Below are 23,132 nucleotides of genomic sequence, written 5' to 3' on the forward strand. Positions count from 1 at the left end.
CACAGAGTATAGTTTTTCCTTTATTGGTGATGTTAACTCAGGTTATTTGGTATGGTTATTTTGCTACATTAATTCACTATAAAGTTATATGATTTATTTCTTTGTAAATGGTAAGCAATTTGATGATTACTTTGAAACTACTGAGATATTTTTTCATCATTATCCATTATTTTTTCTTATTTTATCCTTACTTTCTGCCCTCACAAGATGTTCATTGTTTACTTTGCAGTGTCTCTTCCCCAGCCCTGGAATCAGTTACTTCTCCAAGGAGTTCTGCTTCATTTTATGAGATACAGTATTTAGAAAGCAGTATCTAGGTGTATGGTGTGCTCGTTGCCACCAGGATGTCTTTGCTTCCAGGCCCTCTTATAGAGAAAGCCAATGTATGTGTTGTATTTTCATGAGTTGATATTGATACTTTTAATTGTATATTGGACAACAGGTATCATTTTAGTCATCCTCTTTTCATATTTTAACTTCTTACTGCAACAGAAAGAAATTTGGTTCCCCTTATCTTTAGTTTATGTACTCAGTTGCTCAGTCATCATTATACCCATATACTTTCAAATTTGGAAACAAACCATCACAATAAAGAAACCTAACTAGTGTCAGGTATTCATTTAAAATTTCTTTTTTCTTTAGAATGAAGTTATATTGTCACAGTTCTGTGTTTGGTATTTAGTTGAGTTTTGCTTCTGGTGGTAATGGCAGAGTAGCTCTATTTGGATAAACAGATAGCTCCCACAGATTCCAGTTATAACCTCTGGCCAAAATGCTAAAAACAATGATGTGGAAGGACTGAACAGTGACAAAAAGCAGACACAAACTGGAGGAGAGTCAACGGATGGAAGAAGGAAGTATTAATGGCTGAATTCCCAATTGTTAAGCCTTTTGTCCTTAAGAATATACCAGTTAGCTCCAGCAATGGTGTTTAAAACTTGTATACCAGTCTCATTAGGGCCGTGCTGTGGAAGCCTGCAACCCCATTGCTTCTGATAGCCTCCTTGTGACTAAGATTGAACCAACATAAAACTCAGCATTTTGTTCAAGATGGCGGCATAGGAAGATCCTGAACTCACCTACTTTCACAGACACACTGGGTCTACAGCTGCATGAAGAGCAATTCCTCCTGCAGAAGAACTGAGGACTGATTAAACAGCCTCTGCACAACAAACGATACAATGACCACATAGAGATTGGTGGGAGAGACAGAGACACATTATCAATGGGAACCCTACTTAATTCATTGTACTGTAGTGGGGAAGGATATAACTGAGGGGCCTGTGTGCAGGCCCTGGGGCACAGAGAAAAAACAGTCGTAAAGGGGACCTGGACTATACATGAGTGAAATCCATTTACTAACCCTAGAATGTCTGCTAAATGGTTGGGGGTGTGCTGAAACTTTCTCCAGCATTGAAGGTGCTAGAGTGCACCACTTTTTGTGTTCCCCCCTTCACCTTGATAGCATGAGTGGGAACATGGTTCAGGTGCCGTAGCTGGCCTGCCAAGGCTACCCCAGCATGGCCCTGGCCAACATAAGCTATAGCCATTCTTGCTGAGGCAGCCTGAATGTGGATTGCCTCAGGACCCCTCTGGTTCATGACTGGCCAGGCTTGGCCTGTCAAAGTTGCCTGGTACTTGCAGACTACACAGGGCATGCTCCTGCCCAAGACTATGCCTTCAAGACTGGGAAAAGTACCTATTTTACCTGATATATAGAAACAGACACAAAGTCAAACAAATTAGGGACAGAGAAATATGTTCCAAAAGAAAGAATAAGATGAAAATGCAGGCAAAAACCTTAATGAAATGGAGATATGTAATTTGCTTGGTTAAGGATTCAAAGAAATGGTCATTAAAGATGAATCCTAAACTAGGGAGAAGAATGGAGGAACACAGTGAGAACGTCAAAGAATTAGAAAATATAATAAAGAACCAGTCAGAGCTGAGAAACACAAAAGCTGAAATGAAAAATAACACTAAAGGAAATTGACAGCAGATTGGATGATACAGTAGAACACATCAGCAATCTGGAAGATGAAATAGTGGAAATCAACCAGTCAGGAAAGGAAAAAAAAATTTTTTTAAATGAGGAGAGTTTAGGGGATCTTTGGGGCAACTTTAGGAGTAAGGATCTCAGATGGAGAAGAGAAAGGAACAGAAAACTTACTTGGAGAAATGATGGCTTACAACTTTCCTAATCTGAGAAAGGAAACAGGCATCCACTGATGGGACACACAGAGAGTCCCAAACAAGATGATCCCAAACAGAGCCACACCAAATCATATAATTAAAATGGCAAAAGATAAAGACAGAATTTTAAGGGCAGTAAGAAAGAGATAAAGCAACTAATCATACAGAAGGAAAACACCACTAGATTATTAGCTGATTTTTCAGCAGAAACTGCAGGCCAGAAGAGGGTGGCATGACATATTTAAAGTACTGAAAGGATAAAACTTATGACCAAGAATACTCTGCCTGGCAAGGTTATCACTCAGAATTGAAGGAGAGATGAAGAGTTTCCCAGACAAGCAGAACCTAAAGGAGTTGGGCACCACTAAATTAGCCTTATAAGAAATGTTAAAGCATCTTCTTAAGGTGGGAAAGAAAATGCAATAGCTTGAATAAGAAAATGTTTGAAAGAAAGAAATCTTACTGGTAAAGGTTAAATACATAGCAAAGGCAGTGGATCAGCCACTTGTACAGCTAGTAGGAAGGTTATAAGACAAAAGTAATAAAATCAACTAACTACAATGTAAAGAGATGCACAAAGTTTAAAATGTAAAATACGGTGCCAGAAACATAAAACATTGGGAGGGGTAATAAAAATGTAGTATTTTTATACTGTATATTTTTGAATTTCAGCAACTGTCAGCTGTGTGTGTGTGTAAAAATATAATTATTTATCAACTTGATGGTAACTGCAAATCCAAAACTTACAGTAGATACACAGAGATAAAGAGAAAGGAACTCAAACATAATACTGAAGAAAATCATCAAACTAAAAGGTGAGACCAAGAGAAGAAGAAAAGAACAAAGAAGAACTACAAAAGCAAGCAGAAAATAATGAACAAACTGGCAATAAGTACATAACTGTCAATAACCACTTTAAATGTAAACTTGACTAAATGCTCCAATCAAAAGACACAGATGACTGAGTGGATAAAAAAACAAGACCCATTTGTATGCTGTCTACAAGAAACTCACTTCAGATCTGAAGACAAACAGACTGAAACTGAAGGGATGAAAAAAGATATTCCATGCAAACGGAAATGAGAAGAAACCTGGGGTAGCAATACTCATATTGGACAAAGTAAACTTTAAAACAAAGTCTATAACAGAAGACAAAGAAGGATGTTACTTAATGGACTCAGTAAAGGGAGAAATTGATAGCAATACAATGATACTATGGGATTTTAATACACTACTTACATCAACGGATAGTTCATCCAGACAGAAAAATCAATAAAGAAGCATCAGCCTTAAAAACATTAGACTTAATATATGAACTTAATATATACAGATCATTCCATCCCCCAAATGTAGAATACACATTCTTCTCAAGTGCATATGGAACATTCTCTAGGGTGGATCACGTGTTAGGCTACAGAACAAGTGTCAGTAAATTTAAGAGTCTGAAATTATATCAAACATCTCTTCTGACCACAGCGGTATGAAACTAGAAATCAGTTACAAGAAGAAAACTGGAAAAAACCACAAACACATGAATACTAAACAAAATGCTACAAAACCAATGAATCAACGAAGAAATCAAAGAGGAAATTAAAAAATACCTTGAGACACATGAAAATGGAAACACAACTTTCCAGCATCTATGGGATGCACAATATGTAGTTCTAAGAGGGGAGACTGTAGCAATACAGGCCTGCTTCAAGAAACAATAAAAAAATCTCAAATTAAAATACAGCTTTTATACCTAAAGGCACTAGAAAAAGAAGACCAAAACAAGCCCAAACTTAGTAGAAGGAAGGAAATAATAAAAGTCAGACTGGAAATAATGAAATTGATACTTTGTCTTTTCTTCCTCTTCAGAGGGTCTTTTGTAGAGCAAAAGGTTTTAATTTTGAGGAAGTCCAATTTATAGATTTCCTTTTAAGGATTATGCTTTTCTTATACATAAGGAGATAGAAAAAGAAGAATAAACAAAACTGAAAGTTAGTAGAAGGAAATCAAAGAGCAGAAATAAATGAAAGAGAGACTAAGAAAAAAGAAAAGATCAATGGAACTAAGAGCTTTTTTTTTTGAAAATATAAATAAAATTGAAAAACCTTTAGTCACACTTAATCATGAAAAAAAAAAAAAAGAGAGGGCCCAGGTAAAGTGAGAAATGAAGGAGGAAAAGTAACAGCTTATACCATATCAGTGTGAGGAATCATAAGACTACTATGCCAACAAATTGGACAACATAGAAGAGATGGATAAATTCCTAGAAACATAGGTCTTCCAAGACTGAATCATGAAGAAATAGAAAATCTGAACAGACTGATTACTAATAAAATTCAATCATTAATCAAAAACTTCCAACAAACATGAGTTCAAGACCAGATGACTTCATAGGTGAATTCTAACAAACATCTAGAGTTAATACCTATTTTTTCAAACTATTCCAAAAAATTGAAGAGGAAGAAACTCTTCCAAACCCATTCTACAAGGCCAGCATTAATTACTCTGATACCAAAACTAGACAAAGACACTATAAAAAAGAAAATTATAAGTCATTATCTCTGATGAATATGGATATAAAAATATTCCAAAAAAAGTAGCCATCAGAATTCAACAGTACATAAAAGGATCATAACTATGATCAACTGGGATTTATTTCAGGGATGGAAGAATTGCTCATTAACAGCAAATCATTCAACATGATACACCATGTTAACAAAACGAAGAATAAAAATCATATGATCTCAGTAGATGCAGAAGAAGAATTTGACAAAATTCAACATCCATTTATGATAAAAATTCTCAACAAAGGGTATAAAGGGAGAATACCTCATCATAATAAAGATCGTTAGTGATAAATCCACAGCTAACATCATACTCAGTGGTAATAAGCTGAAAGATTTTTCTCTAAGATCAGGAAAAAGGCAAGGATGCCCACTCTTGCCACTTTTATTCAACATACTATTGGAAGTCTTCATTATAGCAGTCAAACAAGAAAAATAGAAAGCATCCAAATTGTAAAGAAGTAAAAGTGTCAATATTTGCAGATAACATGATACTATATATAGAAAACCCTAAAAAAAAACCCCAAAACCCTAAAGACTCCACCAGAAAATATTAGGATGAAGAGATGAATTCCATAAAGTTGCAAGATAAAAAAAAATTAATATACAAAATTGTTGTATTTCTATATACTAATTACAAACTATTAGAAAGAGAAATTAAACAATCTTGTTTACTGTTGTGTCAGAAAAAAAGCCTAGGAATAAATTTAACCAAGAAGATGAAAGACCTGTACTTTGAAAACTTAAGATATTATTTTAAAGAAATAGAGGATTATACAACAAAGGAAAGATATTTGTGTCCATGGATTGGAATAATTAATATTGTTAAAATGTCCATGCTACCCAAAGCAATCTATAGATTCAATGAAATCCATGAGATACCCATGGCATTTTTCACAGAACTAGAACAGATAGAATCATAAAATCTGTATGGAACCAGAAAAGACCTTATATAGCCCTATCTTAAGAAAGAACATAAAAGCTTGGTTATCACACACTTCACTGATTTCAATTCATACTATAAAGCTATAGTAGTGAGAACAGTATGGTACTGGCACAAAAACTGACAACATAGATTAATGGAGTAGAATAGACAGCCCAGATATAAACCCACTCTTTTATGGTCAATTAATCTGTGACAAAGGAGACAGAATATATGATGGGGAAGAGACAGCCTCTTTAGTAATTGGTGTTGGGAAAGCCGGATAGTTATATGCAAAAGAATGAATCTAGACCATTTCCTCACACCATATACAAAAATACACTCAAAATAGATTAAAACTTAAGTATAGAACATAAGTATAAGACCTAAAACCATAAAATTCCTAGAAGAAAATGTAGGTAGTACTTTTTTTGACATTGGTCAGTATTTTTTTTTTTCTGATCTTCTCAAGTGAGGGAAACAGAAGCAAAAATAAGCAAATTGGACTGCCTCAAGCTAAAAAGCTTATGTGCAGTGAAGGAAACCATCAACAAAAGGGAAAGACAACCTACTGAGTGGGAGAATATATTTGCAAATGATACATATTTTAATGGGTTAACATCCAAAATATGTAAGGAATACATACATCTTAATAACAAAAAAGCAAACAGTTTGATTAAAAAATGGGTAGAGGACCTAAGGAGACATTCTCCCAAAGAAGACATATAGATGGCCAGCAGGCACATGAAAAACTGCCCACCATCACTAATCATCAGGGAAATGCAAATTAAAACCATAATGAGATATTACTTCACACATGTCAGAATAGCTATTGTCAAAAAGACCACAAACATCTGATGTTGGTGATGTGGAAAAAAGGCTACTGTCTTGCACTGTTGGTAGGAATGTAAGCTGGTGCTCCTACTATGGAAAACAATGTGGCGGTTCCTCAAAGCATTAAACATAGAAATACCATAGGATTCATCGATTTCATGTCTGGCTGTTTATCTGAAGAAAATGAAAACACTAATTTGAGAAACTGTTTTGCACTCCAGTGTCCATCACTATTATTTACCATAGTGAAGGTATGGAAGCAACCTAAGTGTTCAGTGAAAGATAAATGGTAAAGAAGTTTGTGGGGAGTGTGTGTGTCTGTAGTCTGTATACACACACATACTATCTATCTATCTATCTACACACACACACACGCACACACACACACACACACCCATAGAATATTATGCAGCCATAAAAAGAATTAGATATTGCCATTTCCCACAATGGATGGATCTAGAGGGTATTATGCTAAGTGAAATAAATCAACAGAGAAAGATAAATACTGTATGATTTTACTTATATGTAGAATCCAAAAAAACAAAAGAAATGAACAAACAAAATAAAAGAGAAACAGCATCATAGATACAGAGAACAAACTGGAGATTTCCAGAGGTGAGAAATTTCTGAATAGCAAATCATTATATTTAACAGATTAGAGATAACAGTAGTAGTGTCAGTGAATTTGATGATGGTATAATAGAAATTATCCAATCTTAGAATAGAAAACATTAAAAAATAAAAAGTGTACAGAACACTTGCTCTTCAAATCTTTCTCCAATAAAACTGTATAGTTGTCGACCAGATATATGCCAGGAATAGGAATGTATAACCAAATGTTGATGGAAACTCTCAGTTGGCCTCGTATTTTGTAGTTATCCATGTACTAAGTTTGCACATATTTTGTTACATTTTCACCTAAGTACTTCATTTTGGGGGGTGCTATTTTAAATTCTCTTTTTTTTTTTAACTTCAAATTCCAATTGTTCATTGCAGGTATATAGGAATCCAGTTGTTTATATCGACCTTGTATCCTGTGAACTACATCTAGGTAGCTTCTTTTTCATCTTTTAGATTTCTTGGGACTTTCTACTTAATCTTGTCAGCAGATAGGGTCAGTTTTACTTCTTTCTTTCCCTCTGTGTGCTTTTTAATTCCTTTTCTTGCCTCATTACACTGGGTAGGACTTAATGTATTTTTTATTATTTTGAAGAAGATCATGATAGCAGACACCTCTTGGTGTTTCTGATGTTAGTGGGAAAGCATTCACTCTTTCACCATTAAGTATGATGGTATCTATATAAGGTTTTTTGTAAATGTTCTTTATCAAATTGAGGAAGTTCCCCTCTATCCCTAGTTTTTTTTTTAAAGTTATATTTTTATTGAGATAGTTGTAGATTCACATGAAATTGTAATACTAATATAGAACTCTTATATACTTTGCTCAGTTTCACATGATAGCAACATTTTACATTTTATAGAGGTATAATGTATCATTATAATCAGGTTATTGATCTCTACCAATCTGATTGAGATTTTCTTAGTTTTATTTGTACTTTTGTGTTTTTGTTAAGTTCTGTACAGTTTTATTACCTGAGTTGATTCATATATTCATTACTCCAGTTGAGATACAGATTCCTCATCTTGTGCTTTTTATAATCAAACTCAGCTCCCTACTCCTACTCCTACCTGTGCCTAACACCTGGAAATCACTAATCTGTCCTCCATTTCTAAAATTGTGTCATTTTAAACATGTTCTATAAATGGAATCACATAGTACATAACCTTTTGGTATTATTTTTTTCATTTAGCACAATTCCCTCGAGATTCATCCAAGTTGTTGCATGTGTCAATAGTTATTTTCTTTATATTGCAACGTAGTGTTCTATGTGAATGTACCACAGCTTGTAACCATTTACCTGCTAAAGGATATCTGATCATCCCAGATTTGGGCTATTACAAATAGAGCTGCTGGGGGTTTTGATGGGGGTTGCATTCGATCTGTGGATTGCTTTGGGTAATGTGGTCATTTTGATAGTGTTGATTCTTCCAATCCAAGAGCGCAAGAAGTCTTTCCATTTCTTTGTGTCATTTCGGTTTTCAGAGGATAGGTAACCTCCTTGATTAAGTTTATTTCTAAGTATTTTGTTGTTTTTGATGTAATGGAAATGTCTCTGCCAGTTACAAATTTCTGGTTTTTGAAGTGGAAAAAAAGTGAATGAAGGGCTGCAAATGGCAAAATATCCATCTTTGTTATGGGTGAGGTGTATTCCATTACATATATGTGTGTGTGTGTGTGTGTGTGTGTGTGTGTGTGTATATACACACACTGCATCTTCATTTTCATTTCAACTATTGATGTGCACTTAGGATGCTTCCATATCTTGGAAGTTACAAATAATGTTGCTGGTAATAGCAGGATGTATGTATCTTATTGAATTAATCCTTATTTTGTGGTTGGCTTTGATATTCCTTCAATAACTATATAAGTTTAAAAAGCTAAAACTCTAAACATTCTTAGAAACAATGAACAGTACATATATGTAAATTAAAAAATATATGTGCAGTAAAAAAAATGATCTATCAAGCCATGAAAGACATGCAAGAAACTTAAAAGGCATATTACTAAATGAAAGAAGCCAGTCTGAAAGGCTGCAAAATGTATGATTCCAACCAAATGACATTCTGGAAAAGGCAAAGCTACAGAAACAATAAAAAGATTGTGGTTTCCAGGGGTTTGGGAAGAGGGAGGGAGGGAGGAATGAATAAATGGAGCACAAGGGATTTTTAGGGCAATGAAATTACTCTGTATGATACTGTAGTGGTGGCTACATGTCATTATGCATTTGTCAAAACCCATAGAATGTACAACATCAAGAGTGAACCCTAATGTAAACTATGGACTTTGGTCGATGATAATGTGTCCATGTTGGTTCATCGATTGTACCAAATATGCCACACTGATGAGGGATGTTGAGGGGAGGGGAATATATGTGGGTGGGGAGGGCTATATGCGAACTCTCTATATTTTCTGTTCAATTCTGTTGTGAACCTGAAACTGCTCTAAAAGAATAAAGTCTATTAAAAAAAAAAAAAAAACGGCATGTGGCTCCTCACATACCTGCATTACAACCCAGATGCATCAGCCAGCGTGCTGCTGCAGGTGTAGACTCTAACTACTTCAGGGCAGCCTAATGGACGAGCTTTTATTCTACGCTTTCTACTCTTTGGGTGTTAAAATGTCTTTTCTCCTGGGAAATAAGAGTGATGAGCGTATCCATAAATAAACAACAGAGAGTTGTTTGATTTAAAAAAAAAACAGATAAAGCTGCTGGTAAACATTCGTGTACAGGTTTTCATGTCAACATAAGTTTTCATTTCTCTGGTATATATATGCCCAGGAATTCAGTTGGTGGGGTGTATGATGGTTGCATATTTATTTTTATTTTTTAAGACACTCCTAAACTGTTTTCCAGAGTGGCCATACCATTTTATATTCTCACAGCAATGTAAGAATGATCCATTCCTCTACATCCTTTCCAGCATTTGGTTTTACCACTGTTAAAAAAAAAATAGACTTTCTGATACTTCGTGATATTACAGTGTGATTTTAATTTGCATTTCCCTAAGGACCAATAAACTTTTAACACCATTGTTGAGATATAATTTACATAGCTTACAATTCACCAAAGCGTACAATTTAGTAGTCTTTAGTATGTTCACAGATACATGCATCCATCTCCACAGTAAATTCTATAACGTTGTTATCACCTGAAAAAGAAGCCCTGTACCCTTAGGTATCGCCTCCTATCCCCAGCCTTAACTAACCACCAACCTACTTTCCTGTCTTTATAGATTTCGCTATTTCAGACCTTCTTACGATTGACATTGTATAGCACATGGTCCTTTGTGATTGGCTTTTTTCACTTAGCATAATGTGTTCAAGATTTATTTATGTTTTAGTGTCTATTAGTACTTCATTTCTTTTTATGGCCAAATAACATTTTTTATATGGATATACCACATTTGTTTGATTTGTTGATAGACAGTAACAGCTTGTTTCTACCTTTTGGCTATTATGAATAATGCTACTATAAACATTTGTGAACAGGTTTGTGTGTGGCCGTATATTTTAACTTCTCTTGGTTATATGCCTAGGAGTGGAATTGCTGAGTTATATGGTAACTGTTAAATCCTTTGAGGAAATATCAAACTGTTTCCCACAGTGGCTGCACCACTGTGCATTCCCACTAACATGTATACGGATTCAGATTTCTCTGCGTTCATGCCAACAATCGTTATTATCTGACTTTTTAATTTTAGCCAACCCAGTACATGTGAAGTGTGTCTTACTATATTTGGCTATTGATATTGAGCATCTCTTTATGTGCTTATTGGTAATTTGTATATATTCCTTGGAGAACTATCTATTTAGATCCTTTGCACATTTTTAATTAGGTGTTTATCTTTTGTTGTTGATGTATAAGAATTCTTTATATATCCTAGACTTTTTATTATGATAAAATATGCATGATATCACATTTACCATTTAACCAATTTTAAGTATACTGTTCTGTGACATTAAGTACATTCACATTGTTGTGTAACCATCACCACCATCTCCAGAAATTCTCCGTCTTCTCCAACTGAAACTCTGTACCGACTAAAATCACTAACTTCCCAGTCCTCTTTACCTTCAGTCCCTGGCAACTGCTGTTCTACATTCTGTCTCTATGTATATGAGTACTGTAGGAACCTCATATAGTAGGATCATACAATATTTGGTTTTTTCTGTCTGGCTTATTTAACTTAGCATAATGTCTTCAAGGTTAATCAGTGTTGTAGCATGTATCAAAATTTTCTTCCCTTTTAAGGCTGAATAGCATTCCATTGTGTGTGTGTGTGTTTAGTTTTATCATTCATCCGTCAGTGGGCATTTGGGCATTTGGGTTAGATACACGATTTGCATATATTTTCCACCATTCTGTTGGTTTTCTTTAATTTTCTTAATTGTGTTTTTTGAAGCACATTTTTAATTTTGGTAAAGTCTAGTGTATCTAATTTTGCTTTTGTTGCTCATTCTGTTCTTATCATGCCTAAAAATCTATTACTAGATCCAGGGTCATGAAGATTTACCCCAATATTTTCTTCTAAGAATCTTATAGTTTTGATGCATTTGGAGTTAATTTTTATATGTGGTTGTAAGGCTGATCCTCAACTTCATTTGTTGCATGTGGATACACAGTTGTGCCAGCACCATTTGTTGAAAAGACTATTCTCTCCCTGTTGGACGGTCTTGGCATTCTTGTTGAAAAATCAGTCGACCATATATATATAGGTTTATTTCTGGACTTTCAGGTTTTTTTTTTTTATAATATTATGTCTTTTTTTTAGGAGGGATACTTAGATTTATTTATTTTTTTGATGGAGATACTGAGGATTGAACCCAGGACCTTGTACATGCTGAGCAGGTGCTCTACCACTGAGCTATACCCTCCTCTTGGACTTTTAGTTCTTTTCCATTGATTCTTAAGTCTATCCTTTTGCCAGTACTATACTGTACTGATTATATTTGTTTAAAAAGTTTTAAAATCATGAAGCGTAAGTCTTCCTGTTGTGTTTTTCCTTTTGAAGATTATTTTGTCTACTCTGGGTCCATTTTCATTCTACATGAATTTTAGAATGAGCTTGTCAGTTTCTACAAAGAAGTCAAGTGGGATTCTGACACGGATGGCCTTTTTTAAACTGTAGATCAGTTTGGGGAGTATTACCGTTTTAATGTTGTCTTCCATTTTATGAACATGCAGTGTTTTACCATTGATTTAAATCTTTAATTTCTTGCAATAATATTTTGTAGTTTTCAGAGTATAAGTTTTGTTAAGTTTATTCCTAAGCGTTTTATTCTTTTTGATTCTATTGTAAATGGAATGTTTTCTTAATTTTATTTTCAGATTTTTCTTTGCAAGTATATAGAAATACAATTGATTTTTGTATATTATTCTTTTTAAAAAAATTTTTTTGGGGAGGTAATGAGTTTGTTTATTATTATATATTTTTTAATAGAGGTAGTGGGGATCGAACCCAGGACCTATGCATGCTAAGCATGCACTCTAACTGAGCTATACCCTTCCCACCCTTGTATATTATTCTTATATTCTTCAACCTTTCTGAACTCATTTATTAGTTCTAATATTTTTTAGTGGATTCCTTGGGATTTTCTACATATAAGATAATGTTATCTCCAAAGATAGATAGTTTTATTTCTTCCTTTTCGGTCTTGATGCCTTTTATTTCTATTTTCTCGCTCTGGCTAAAATCCCCGTTACAGTGTTGAAGGAAAGTGCTAAGAGCAGATTTCCTTGTCTTGTTCTAATCTTAGAGGGAAAGCATTAATTTTTTTTCTTACCATTAAGTATGATGTTACCTGTGGGTATTCTGTAGATAGTTGAGGAAGTTTTTAGAATTTTTAAAAATAAATTTTAATTTTTAGAGCAGTTTTATATTCACAGAAAAATTGAGTGGAAAGTACAGAAATTTCTGATGCATCTGTCTCTACACATGTACAGCCTCCCCCACTGTCAACATCCCTCACCACAGTTGCACATTTGTTACAATTGATGAACCTATTGTGATAAGTCAGTATCATCCAAAATCCATAGTTTGCATTAGATTTCACTACTGTAAAATCTAATTTTATTATACATTCTAGGGATTTTGACAAGTGTATAATGACATCTATCATAATATCATACAGGTTAGTTTCACTGAACTAAAAATCTTCTGTACCATCTATCCACCCTTCCTTTTTCCCCTAACCCCTGGCGACCATTCATATTTTTACTGTCTCCACAGTTTTGTCTTTTCCAGAGTGTCATACACTTGGAATCATACAATATGTAGCCTTTTCAGATTGTCTTCTTTCGCTTAGTAATACGCATTTAAAGTTTCTCCATGTCTTTTCATGGCTTGATAACTTATTTCTTTGCAGAGTGGAATAATATTCCATTGTCTGAATGTACCAGTTATTTTATCCACTCACCGTCTGAAGGACATCTTGGTTACTTCTACATTTTGACAGTTATGGAAAAAGCTACTTATAAAGATGTTTCTATAAATAAAAAGATGTTTATAAGCATCTTTGTGCAGGTTTTTGAATAGACTTAGTTCTCAACTTATTTGGGTAAATATCAAGGAGTGTGACTGCTGGATCATCTGGTAAGAGAATGATTAATTTTCTAAGAAATTGCCAAAAGTGGCTGTATGCTCCACATCCTCAACATCATTTGGTGGTGTCAATGTTCTGCATTTTTTCCATTCTAATAGATGTGTAGTATTGTTTTAATTTCTGATTCCCTATTGACATATGATGTGGAACATCTTTTTATTTGCTCATTTGTCATCTGCACATGTTCTTTGGTAAGATGTTTTCAGATCTTTGCCTATTTTTAATCATGTTGTTTATTTTATTATTGTTGAATTTTAAGAGTTCTTTGTATATTTTAGATAATAGTTCTTTATTAGATACGTCTTTTGCAAATATTTTCTCCCAGTCTGCAGCAGAAAGATGTCTTTTATTGTTTTGAAGTTTTTGCTAGTATTTTATTGAGGGCTTTTACATCAATATTCATAAGTGATACTGGTTTGTAGATTTCTATTTTTGTGGTATCTTTTCTGGTTTCTATCCTACTGGTCTTGTTAAATGAGTTGGGGTGTGTTCCCACCTTTTTAGTAAAATTTTGTGAAGAATTGGTGTTAATTCTTTTTTTTCTTTGAATGTTTGGTGCAATTTAGTGGTGAAACCGTTTGGACCTTTACTTTTCTTTGTGGGTAGTTTTTTGATTACTAATTCAGTCTTTTCAGTTATACTTCTATTCACATTGTCTATTCAGGAGTCCGCTTCAGTAGTTTGTGTTTAGGAGTTTTTCCATTTCATTTAGGTTATCTGTTTTTTTGGAATAAGGCAATTGTTCGTGTTATTCCTTTATGATCCTTTTATTTCCTTAAGATAAGTAGTAACATCCCTTCTTTAATTTCTGATTCTAGTTATTTGAGTCTTGTCTCCTTTTTCTCTTGGTTTATCTAGCCTAAGACTTTTTTCAGTTTTCAAAAAAATGATTTTGGTTTTGTTGATTTTTCTCTGTTGTTTTTCTATTCCCTGTTTCATTAATTTCTGCTCTAATATTAATTATTTTCTTCCCTCTGCCTCCTTTAGATTTAGATTGCCATTTTTTTTAGTGTCTTATGGTAAAGGAAAATACAATTTATTAATAGTATGATTTTATTTTTAGTAGAATATGGAGCTTAAATTTTCTTTTAAGAGAAAAACCTTAAAAAAATTACACTAGGAAATGTTATGATACCAAACTGCTTTTTTTTTTTTTTATAAATGCTTTTTAAGAAGGAGTTAGTGTGTCAAAAGAGAGTAATTCTATTCAGGAAACTCTTCTAGGAATATTTTAATGTAAGTAAAGTATTACCAGTACTGCCACACTTCATAGATTGAAAAATGGGTTCATGGAATTATAGATTTTGGTGCTCTGTTTGATAATGTACCAAAGAGATAAATAATGTTTTTATTTCTTCTCTTTTAAGATAAAATTAGTGGTTCTGGAAATAACTCTGATATGATGGAAAACAGCAAGGAAGAGGTAAGAATAATTTGAAGCATTTAAAAGATACTAACCAACTAGAGTATAGGTCATCAACTGCTTTTATTTAATGGATGCATGTGTTTAAGTTTACTGTTAAACTCAAGTATTATTATGTTACTTCATTTTGGGTAGTTGTCCATTTTTTGATAGTATTCATTGTTTTTGTTGTTATTGTGGTTTGCTTGCTTCAGCAGTATACCTAAAGTCAGACAACGGAAGGCTTGCAAACGGATAGGTATTTGAATGTTATTATATTGCAACAGTGGTGCTCAAGGTGGTTGTTATAGGCATAACTCCATGGTTCTGAGATGTCTTAAAACCAGATAATTCAGAGTCTCTTAAACATTATTATAGGAACCCATCCTGAAGCCCTTCACCTGATACCCCAGCCTAAACTATGGTTTTAGGATTCTTTCTGCCTAGTGTGAAGAACTAAATTCAATAAAATATACTGATTATACTGGCAAAATACTGGTCTATATCTCAAAAGAAATTATAGAAGGTACTCTGTGCTAGATGTTAGGATAGAGAAAATAATACATTTTTAAATCTTTAAAACTTTCTACCTCTCTTGGGATCTGATTACCTCTACACCTTTTTTTTTTTTTGTCTTTGTTGACTTAGGCCAAGATCATAATACAGCAGTGTATCACCTCTACACCTCAAAATTTAACAGTAACAATTTTATTAAAAAATTGATCTTAAATCAAGGAAACCTTAAGAGTAAACAAGAATTAGTTTTTGATGCTTCCTTTAGAAAAATATTCTAGGTGTATAAATTATATCTCATTCTGTCACTGTATTAGAGATACTGGTGTAGGGAAATATTTAATTGTAGGGATGTTTCTTTGAGAGTTTTACTCACCTTTCTATTTATTTCTCACATTTAGGGAGCTAGCTCTTCAGAAAAGTCCAAATCATCAGGATCATCACGATCAAAGAGGTTGGTTGATGTTCAAGGGAAAAAGTTTCTTTCTTTTTTTCTAAACTTCAGGTACTCTTGTTCTAAGTAAACTATTTTATACAAACATACATATTAAAAATGGGCTGTATAGTATATTGAATGCTTTTGTATCTATCATTTGAATTCAACAATTACCAATTCATTCTGACTTAATTTTAATTAAAAGTGTCTGGGGATTTATTATATATTAGTGGCACTTGCAATATGTAGGTAATTTCTTTAAAAAAAGGAGAAAAGAGTAAATAAATTGGTAAATGCTTCATTAGGACTATGTTTTTTTTAGGGTTATATGAAATTGTCTAGGATGGGGAGTGGTAGCCATCATAGTTATGAGGAAGTTATAAGATCAGATAGTAGTAAAAATACTTTTCTGTGTTAAATTGCCAAAGTGAATTGTACATAAAGACTGAAACTTCTTCCAAGTATACTGTAACACTAAGTTATTATGCAGATACTGTGGAGTATAGCTTTTATTAGAAGTTTGCAGTTTATTCTATTGGACTTTTGTTTCTATAAACCAGTGGGAATGACTCTTAATAATCACAACTTACTTGTTATTAACTTACTCCCTAAAGTAGTGCTTCTTAAATAGGAGTTCTCTTCACAACCCCTGGTAGCTTTTTCAATGCACGTGACTTGGTCCTACCCCAGACTTACTAAATCATAATATTCAGTTCTACAGTATAGAAGTGTATGCTTCCCTAGGTGATTCTAATATGTATTCCTGGTTAAGAGCAATTGCTCAACCTAAACATGTTATTTATGTTCTTTGGGTGTTTTTCCAACTATCAGAAATGTCCATAATTCTGTGCACTTAATTCTTTCATAGGAAACCTTCAATTGTAACTAAGTATGTAGAATCTGATGATGAAAAACCTTTGGATGAAACTGTAAATGAAGATGCTTCTAATGAAAATTCAGAAAATGATATTACTATGCAAAGCTTGCCAAAAGGTAAAGTGTATTAATTTTTCATAAGAAGTTATGGTTGAAATGTATTTTTAAATGCCATTATTAAATTGGAACTTGATTACCGTTAGTTGTGTGTAAAAAACCAAACTTGGCATTTTAATAGTGATGGTCTGGAAATGTATTAGGTAATGATAGTGTGTGTTACTGAGGTTAAAAATTTAGAATATTCAGTCAGATATGAAAATAAAAAACCTTATTTTCTCTTTCAAATGGGTTTTAGAAATGGGATTTTATTTCCAAATTAAACTTGAATGTGGAAATTGGTTTAAAAGTTTAGTATATTAAGTTTTGGTTCAATAAATTTTAATGTGCTTATTTTATTGAAAATCAATGTCTGAAAACTTAAAAAAAAAACCAGACCTTTATTCTAGTTTAGTCTTAGTGCATTCTTAAATTCCCTAAGACTCAAAGCTGAAGTTAAACTATTGAAGAGAGATTTAGGTATATTTCTAGTAATTATGTTTTTAAAAGTGCCTTGTCACATTCCTCTCAACTGTTGTTCTAACCTTAAAATCTCATTGACCAAATTGGGGCCGGATGGAAGGAGGGAGGGAGAAGCCAAATGAAAATCTCAAACTTTTCATAGCCTAAGTCTGAGAGCAGTGTGATTACATGATGAGAGAATGACAAGGGTCTTGGTAATTTCTAGGTTTTTCAGAATCAAAGTTTAGATTTCTTTTCTTTACTGAATAATATGTCTAAGGCTCTTAGCAGTTTTTTCAAGTTTATTCTTACAGATCACTTACAGAAGTGTTTTACTACTTTGTTCTCTGTCTATACTTACGTTTATGTCTATACTTACGTTTTGATTATGGAAGTTTAAAAAATGATGGATAGAAGATACTGCTTGACTAGGACAAATTAGAAATTATAATAGATGAGAAATGAAATGAGGAAAAGAAATGAATGAGACAACGAAGAAAAATAAAAGGAAAATTGATAGGCCTACCATTTACTTGGCTTTGAAAATCATCAATGATATGTATTGGCTTTGGTGCCCTGGGGCAGAAACAACTAACATGGGAATTTGAGTTGAGTCCCGTGGGCAATGATTCACCTTGGAGTGTTACATTCTCAGTGGTTGTCACTGGGAATCCTTAATGATGGCCACTGGGTAAGCTAAGAATTAAGAATTTAAATGTTTCTTTTAAGATACCGTGGAGGAAAGTTAGCATGGGATGTTACTAACCTGAACTAAAGGTAATTCTCTCCTACCAAACCAAAAGTAAATCTGTTTCATAAGAGTAAATTTGGTTGATTATAATTATTGTTACAATACTATATTGAGTATGTATAGGTACCAGACTCTTAAAAAATTAACTCATTTAATCCTCAAAACAATGCTGTAAGGTAGTTATTGTTTCTACTTGTAGAGATGAAGGAACAAATTCAGAGCTCAAGGAACTTTTTCAGCTTTAAATTGAGAAGCTAAGATTTGAACCCAGGTCTGCCTGAATCCAAAGCTAGTGAGTGCTCTTTCCACTCTGCTGCTTTGCTTCCATTTAGAGAAGAATCTTCAGAAATAAATCTATTTTTTTTTGTTAATTATAAATCTTTAGCTTTTTTCAAATGCCAGGGCTTCTCTGAGAGTATACATGTGAAATGGTTGTTGTGAATAAAGATTTTTTTGTGTGTGTGTAGATTATTTAACTTTACCAGTTTGTAAAAACTCAGTCCTCTGTGCCCTGTCCACCCGCCCCCCCCCCTTTTCAGAGACTCAGAAATTCATTTAACTAGATGCTGTATCTTGCTGAAACCTACTTGCTGAATAACATAGACCCATGTTTCAGGGAGACAGCTCCTGACAACTACTAGATTTTACAGTCAGCCCTACATATCCGTGGGTTCCACATTCACAGATTCAACCAACTGCAGATCAGAAATATTCAGGGGAAAAAAATTCTGGAAAGTTCATTAAAGTAAAACTTGAGTTATTTGCCGGCAACTGTATTTACATAGTGTTTACATTGTATTAGGTATTATAAGTAATCTAGAGATGATTTAAAGTATACAGGAGAATAGAGGTAGGTTATATGCAAATACCATGCCATTTAATATAAGGGACTTGAGTATCCACGGATTTTGGTATCCAAGGGGGTCCTGGAACCAATCCCCCACAGATACCAAGGGATGACTGTTAATTGTTGCCAATAATGCTCAATTACTAAGCCCTGCAATGTGGGTAAATGGACCCTTTTTGCTATGCCCCTGCTTTATTTGTTCTTGAGAGATTAAAATGAAAACTTAAATTAGCAGTCTGTCTCTTCAGTTCACATATTTTATAGGTCAGAAAGTACATTCTTTCTAAAAGATTCCCATGGAGACCAACAGTTGATCTCATTCTGCAATTTATTGTTAAGAGCATTTGAGCTTAAGTATCTTTAAACAGTATTCTGTTTAAAACTCTTTTAAGGACTTTGCATAGTACTGAAACTTTGACATACTAGTAGGGAAATGCTGCAGAATAGGTATAGCAGTAATAGCAGAATTAACTTCTCACTTTGCCCTCCATTATCCTCTTCCAAAACAATATAAAACAACCCTTAAAAATCTTTTTCTGCATTTATGATTTGACTAATGAGAAGAATAGGATGTCTTTTTAAAGTTTTCTCTTCTGATCCTTTTATTTTATAAACTATGGAATTTAGCATGGATGTTCATATTCAAAACAACTTTTGTGATAGGCACTATAAAAATTCAGAACTGGGCTGAGGCTTTCTACTTTATTCACATATTTTTGTTATAATCAGTTCAGAATCCTGCCCCCCTATTTTTATGAACTATATTCCAACAAGTAATCTGATTGTTGACACCTGGCCCTTTTACTATTTCCCTGTTTTATTTATTCTTGAGAGGTCCTTATACAAGTATTGAAAGCTTGAAAGAAACAAAACTATGTACCAGCAATGTTGGCTTTATCTGAACTGAAGTCTTGTACTTCACTTGCACATTTAATATGTGTAATGGTTTTTTAAATGAAATCATTCTAGGTACAGTGATTGTACAGCCAGAGCCAGTGCTGAATGAAGACAAAGATGATTTTAAAGGGCCTGAATTTAGAAGCAGAAGTAAAATGAAAACTGAAAATCTCAAAAAACGCGGAGGTAAATACAAGTGAAAATGAAAACATGAGTTTAAATTGCTGTTTATGACCATATTGGAAAATCTGATGTGCTTACTAAAAATACCTCCACTTTTCTGCCCATTGTTTATTAAAAGCACTACTTAAAAATAACTTCTGTTTCTCTCTGAGCTCTGAAGCAGAAAAGGTTAAACACCATTTGTCGAAACACCTTTGCCTTCAGTGGCTATTAAGTTATCTCAAGAAGCTTAGTAGTTCCTTCTTGCACACGTTAGTTCTGTAATGCTTATATGCCAGAATACCATGTGTTCCTACTCACCCCGAAAGAATTTTAGATTTGGACAACATCTTGCCTGTGGCCTTCACGATCTCTTGACTCCACTCACAACAATTTAGAATTTCTGGGGATGATGTCACAACTGTGCCCCAGTTTGTTCTTATGTGTGTTAAAGTCAGAGATCTATTGATCTAAGGATAGCAAAGTAGAGATGGGTATAAAGAAGGGAACTAGAGCTGGTAACCTTCCCTCCATCGTCTGGGCTGCCTCTCCTTTTGTCTGTCTACCCTCACTTATACACACCATACTGGCTAATCATCTGTAGAAAGTTAGCATGAGGAGGATTCATTTAGAAATTTATGCCAATGAAGTATGTGTCCCACTTATTTGTGTGTGATTTTAAAATAGTGCCTATATGTATTTTTGGGGCAGATTAACAGAGCCAGAATCCATGACTATAAAAGGAATGAATCTCTAAAAGATAGACTGTGACACTGAATTTCTAAATAGAAGTATAATGGAAGCGTATCTGTTTAATATTTATCATGTTAATTTTGAAATTATAGCATAGTTCTATCAGTGAAATTTTGTGTAGATTTTAATTTCAGTGCTATATGATATCTTGATGGTACTAGTAAAATATATTTGTATTCATTATATAGATACACACACATATATGAATATATGTATATATATCAGTTTTCAGATTCAATAATTCATTAGGTTGTTGGAGAAAAATCAAGGAACTATTGTTTAGCCTTTTGTCCACAAGGGGGTGTTCTACCCTTTTCAAGCATTAGGAAGATTTATTGAGAATCAAATTTATGGTAGGGAGACTGCCATTGCATCAACAGAGCTCACCAAAGCGAAGTGGTATTCTTAAAATAAGAGAATCAGTAAGTAGAAGATGATGATAAGGACCAGTAGTAAGATCTTCTGATTATACGTTCTCTAGAGAAGACAGATAACTAAATGTACTGCATTGTGTCAATTAATATCTAATTGGTGTCTTTTGGGGGAGGGACTCTGGAGCAGTCAGTGTCTGAAATGTGGATAAGGGCTAAAAGGGAGAATAAAAAAGGACTACAGTTATTGGGGAGGGTATTTCCAGTGCCATTTTGCTCTGCTGCTGGTATTTGGTCTGAGCTGATAATGTTTCTGGAACATTTTATTGAGTGTTCTGTGTAATAATGTTTATATCATGCTTAAGGGAATATGTATGCTTATAGCCATATAATAGCACTTAGTCTTTCATGTTAATTTCTGTCTTAATGATTTGCTACATCTTTTAAGTTGTTAGAAATCACACAGGAAATTTAATCATGTTTACCTATATACAATGTATGAATAAACTAGTGATCTGAGGTACTGAATTGCTAGTTAATATTCAAACTTCCTAGGAAAGTTAGTTCTAAAATTGAAGTCTAATTTAGGAAACTGTCAAGAAGGTAAACTTGATGCATAAAATAATCTTACACTGATTTGAAACAAAGTAAAACACAAAGCTATAGCTATAGTGACTATTTCAAGAACCTTTGTTTTTTAAATACTATAGCCTATTTTGAATCCTTTCCTTAGTTTAATTGTTAGGAAACATATTTTATACCTAATTTTTCTATACGGCACAGTAATTTTGTTCTCTCTTTAAAACTGATAGAATGTATTGAGCTCAGAAATGAAAGTGCGTCTTTTCCATTTACGTACTGTATGTATTATAATCATTAAGATATTTCATAACTAAAAATAAAAATTTAAAACATACACATAGAGAAACAAGTACATATAGTAAAATAACATTTCAGCATTTTACAATATTTGCTTCAGGTCTCATTTAAATAAAATATTGGTTTAGTCCTACTCTCATCCATTTCTCCTTCCTTCCAAACCTCAGGTTATGATTATCCTCAAGCTTGTATGCATGTGTGTATGTTGTTTCCATGCATGTTTTAATATTTTTCTATATATTTATTCATAAAACATGTATTTTTTCATTTAAAAATATACAAAATAGTATCCTGTATATATCCTTTTGCAACATTTCTTATTCAACATTGTTTTTGAAATGTATTCATATAAGTAAAAGTACATCTAGTTTTTATTTTTTATTGCTTTATAGAATTCAGTTGTATGAGTAAACCACTATTTCCCAAACATGAAGTTATTTTCAATTTCCTGTTTTCAAATTTTTCTACTTTGCTAATTAGTGCTGCAATGAATATCCTTTATATGATTCCTTGTGCACATATGGGAGAAATTCTCCAAAGAGTCACCTAATTTTGTTTAATTCTTGAGCAATATATGTGCAAAAGCACATAGAAGATGCTTAATAAATATTATCTAACATTGGATGAACATTCAAACTCTAGCTTTTATTTATCTTGTTAGTGTATCTGAATGCAATCATTATTTGAAATGAAAAAGCACACTGTATATTTGTTTATGTTAAAACAAATACAGAATATATGAATACTCAAGATCAAGCAGTAATACAGGATTATGATTTAAAATAAAATATTAGCAGCTTTTATAGTAAGTCTTCAAATGCTTTATATTTTCTGGAGAAGTATGGTAGTGCCCTTATACCTTGCTTAAACTTTTTTAACTCTTGCAAAAAAAAAATTGTGATAGTGATTTGGTCCATGGTGCTTTGGACTGTAAAACTAAGAAAAACACAAAATAGAA

General features: G+C 33.3%; 1 protein-coding gene across 7 annotated transcripts in view; it reads left to right on the plus strand.

Annotated features, from left to right (window-relative positions):
• The window catches only part of ATRX (ATRX chromatin remodeler), a 227,960-nt gene that overhangs the window by 52,932 nt on the left and 151,896 nt on the right, over nucleotides 1-23,132 (plus strand). For 5 of the 7 annotated variants that reach the window (XM_010987736.3, XM_031446239.2, XM_064483018.1 and 2 more), the window contains 4 exons: nucleotides 15,097-15,152; nucleotides 16,046-16,098; nucleotides 16,949-17,073; nucleotides 20,082-20,195. In XM_010987736.3, coding sequence (XP_010986038.1) covers nucleotides 15,097-15,152; nucleotides 16,046-16,098; nucleotides 16,949-17,073; nucleotides 20,082-20,195 — 348 coding nt within the window. The remainder of the gene's footprint in view (nucleotides 1-15,096; nucleotides 15,153-16,045; nucleotides 16,099-16,948; nucleotides 17,074-20,081; nucleotides 20,196-23,132) is intronic. The other 2 variants (XM_031446237.2, XM_064483021.1) reach the window with 1 other exon arrangement.

Source organism: Camelus dromedarius, chromosome X, assembly GCF_036321535.1.
Source record: "Camelus dromedarius isolate mCamDro1 chromosome X, mCamDro1.pat, whole genome shotgun sequence".
In the NCBI taxonomy this organism is placed as follows: domain Eukaryota; kingdom Metazoa; phylum Chordata; class Mammalia; order Artiodactyla; family Camelidae; genus Camelus; species Camelus dromedarius.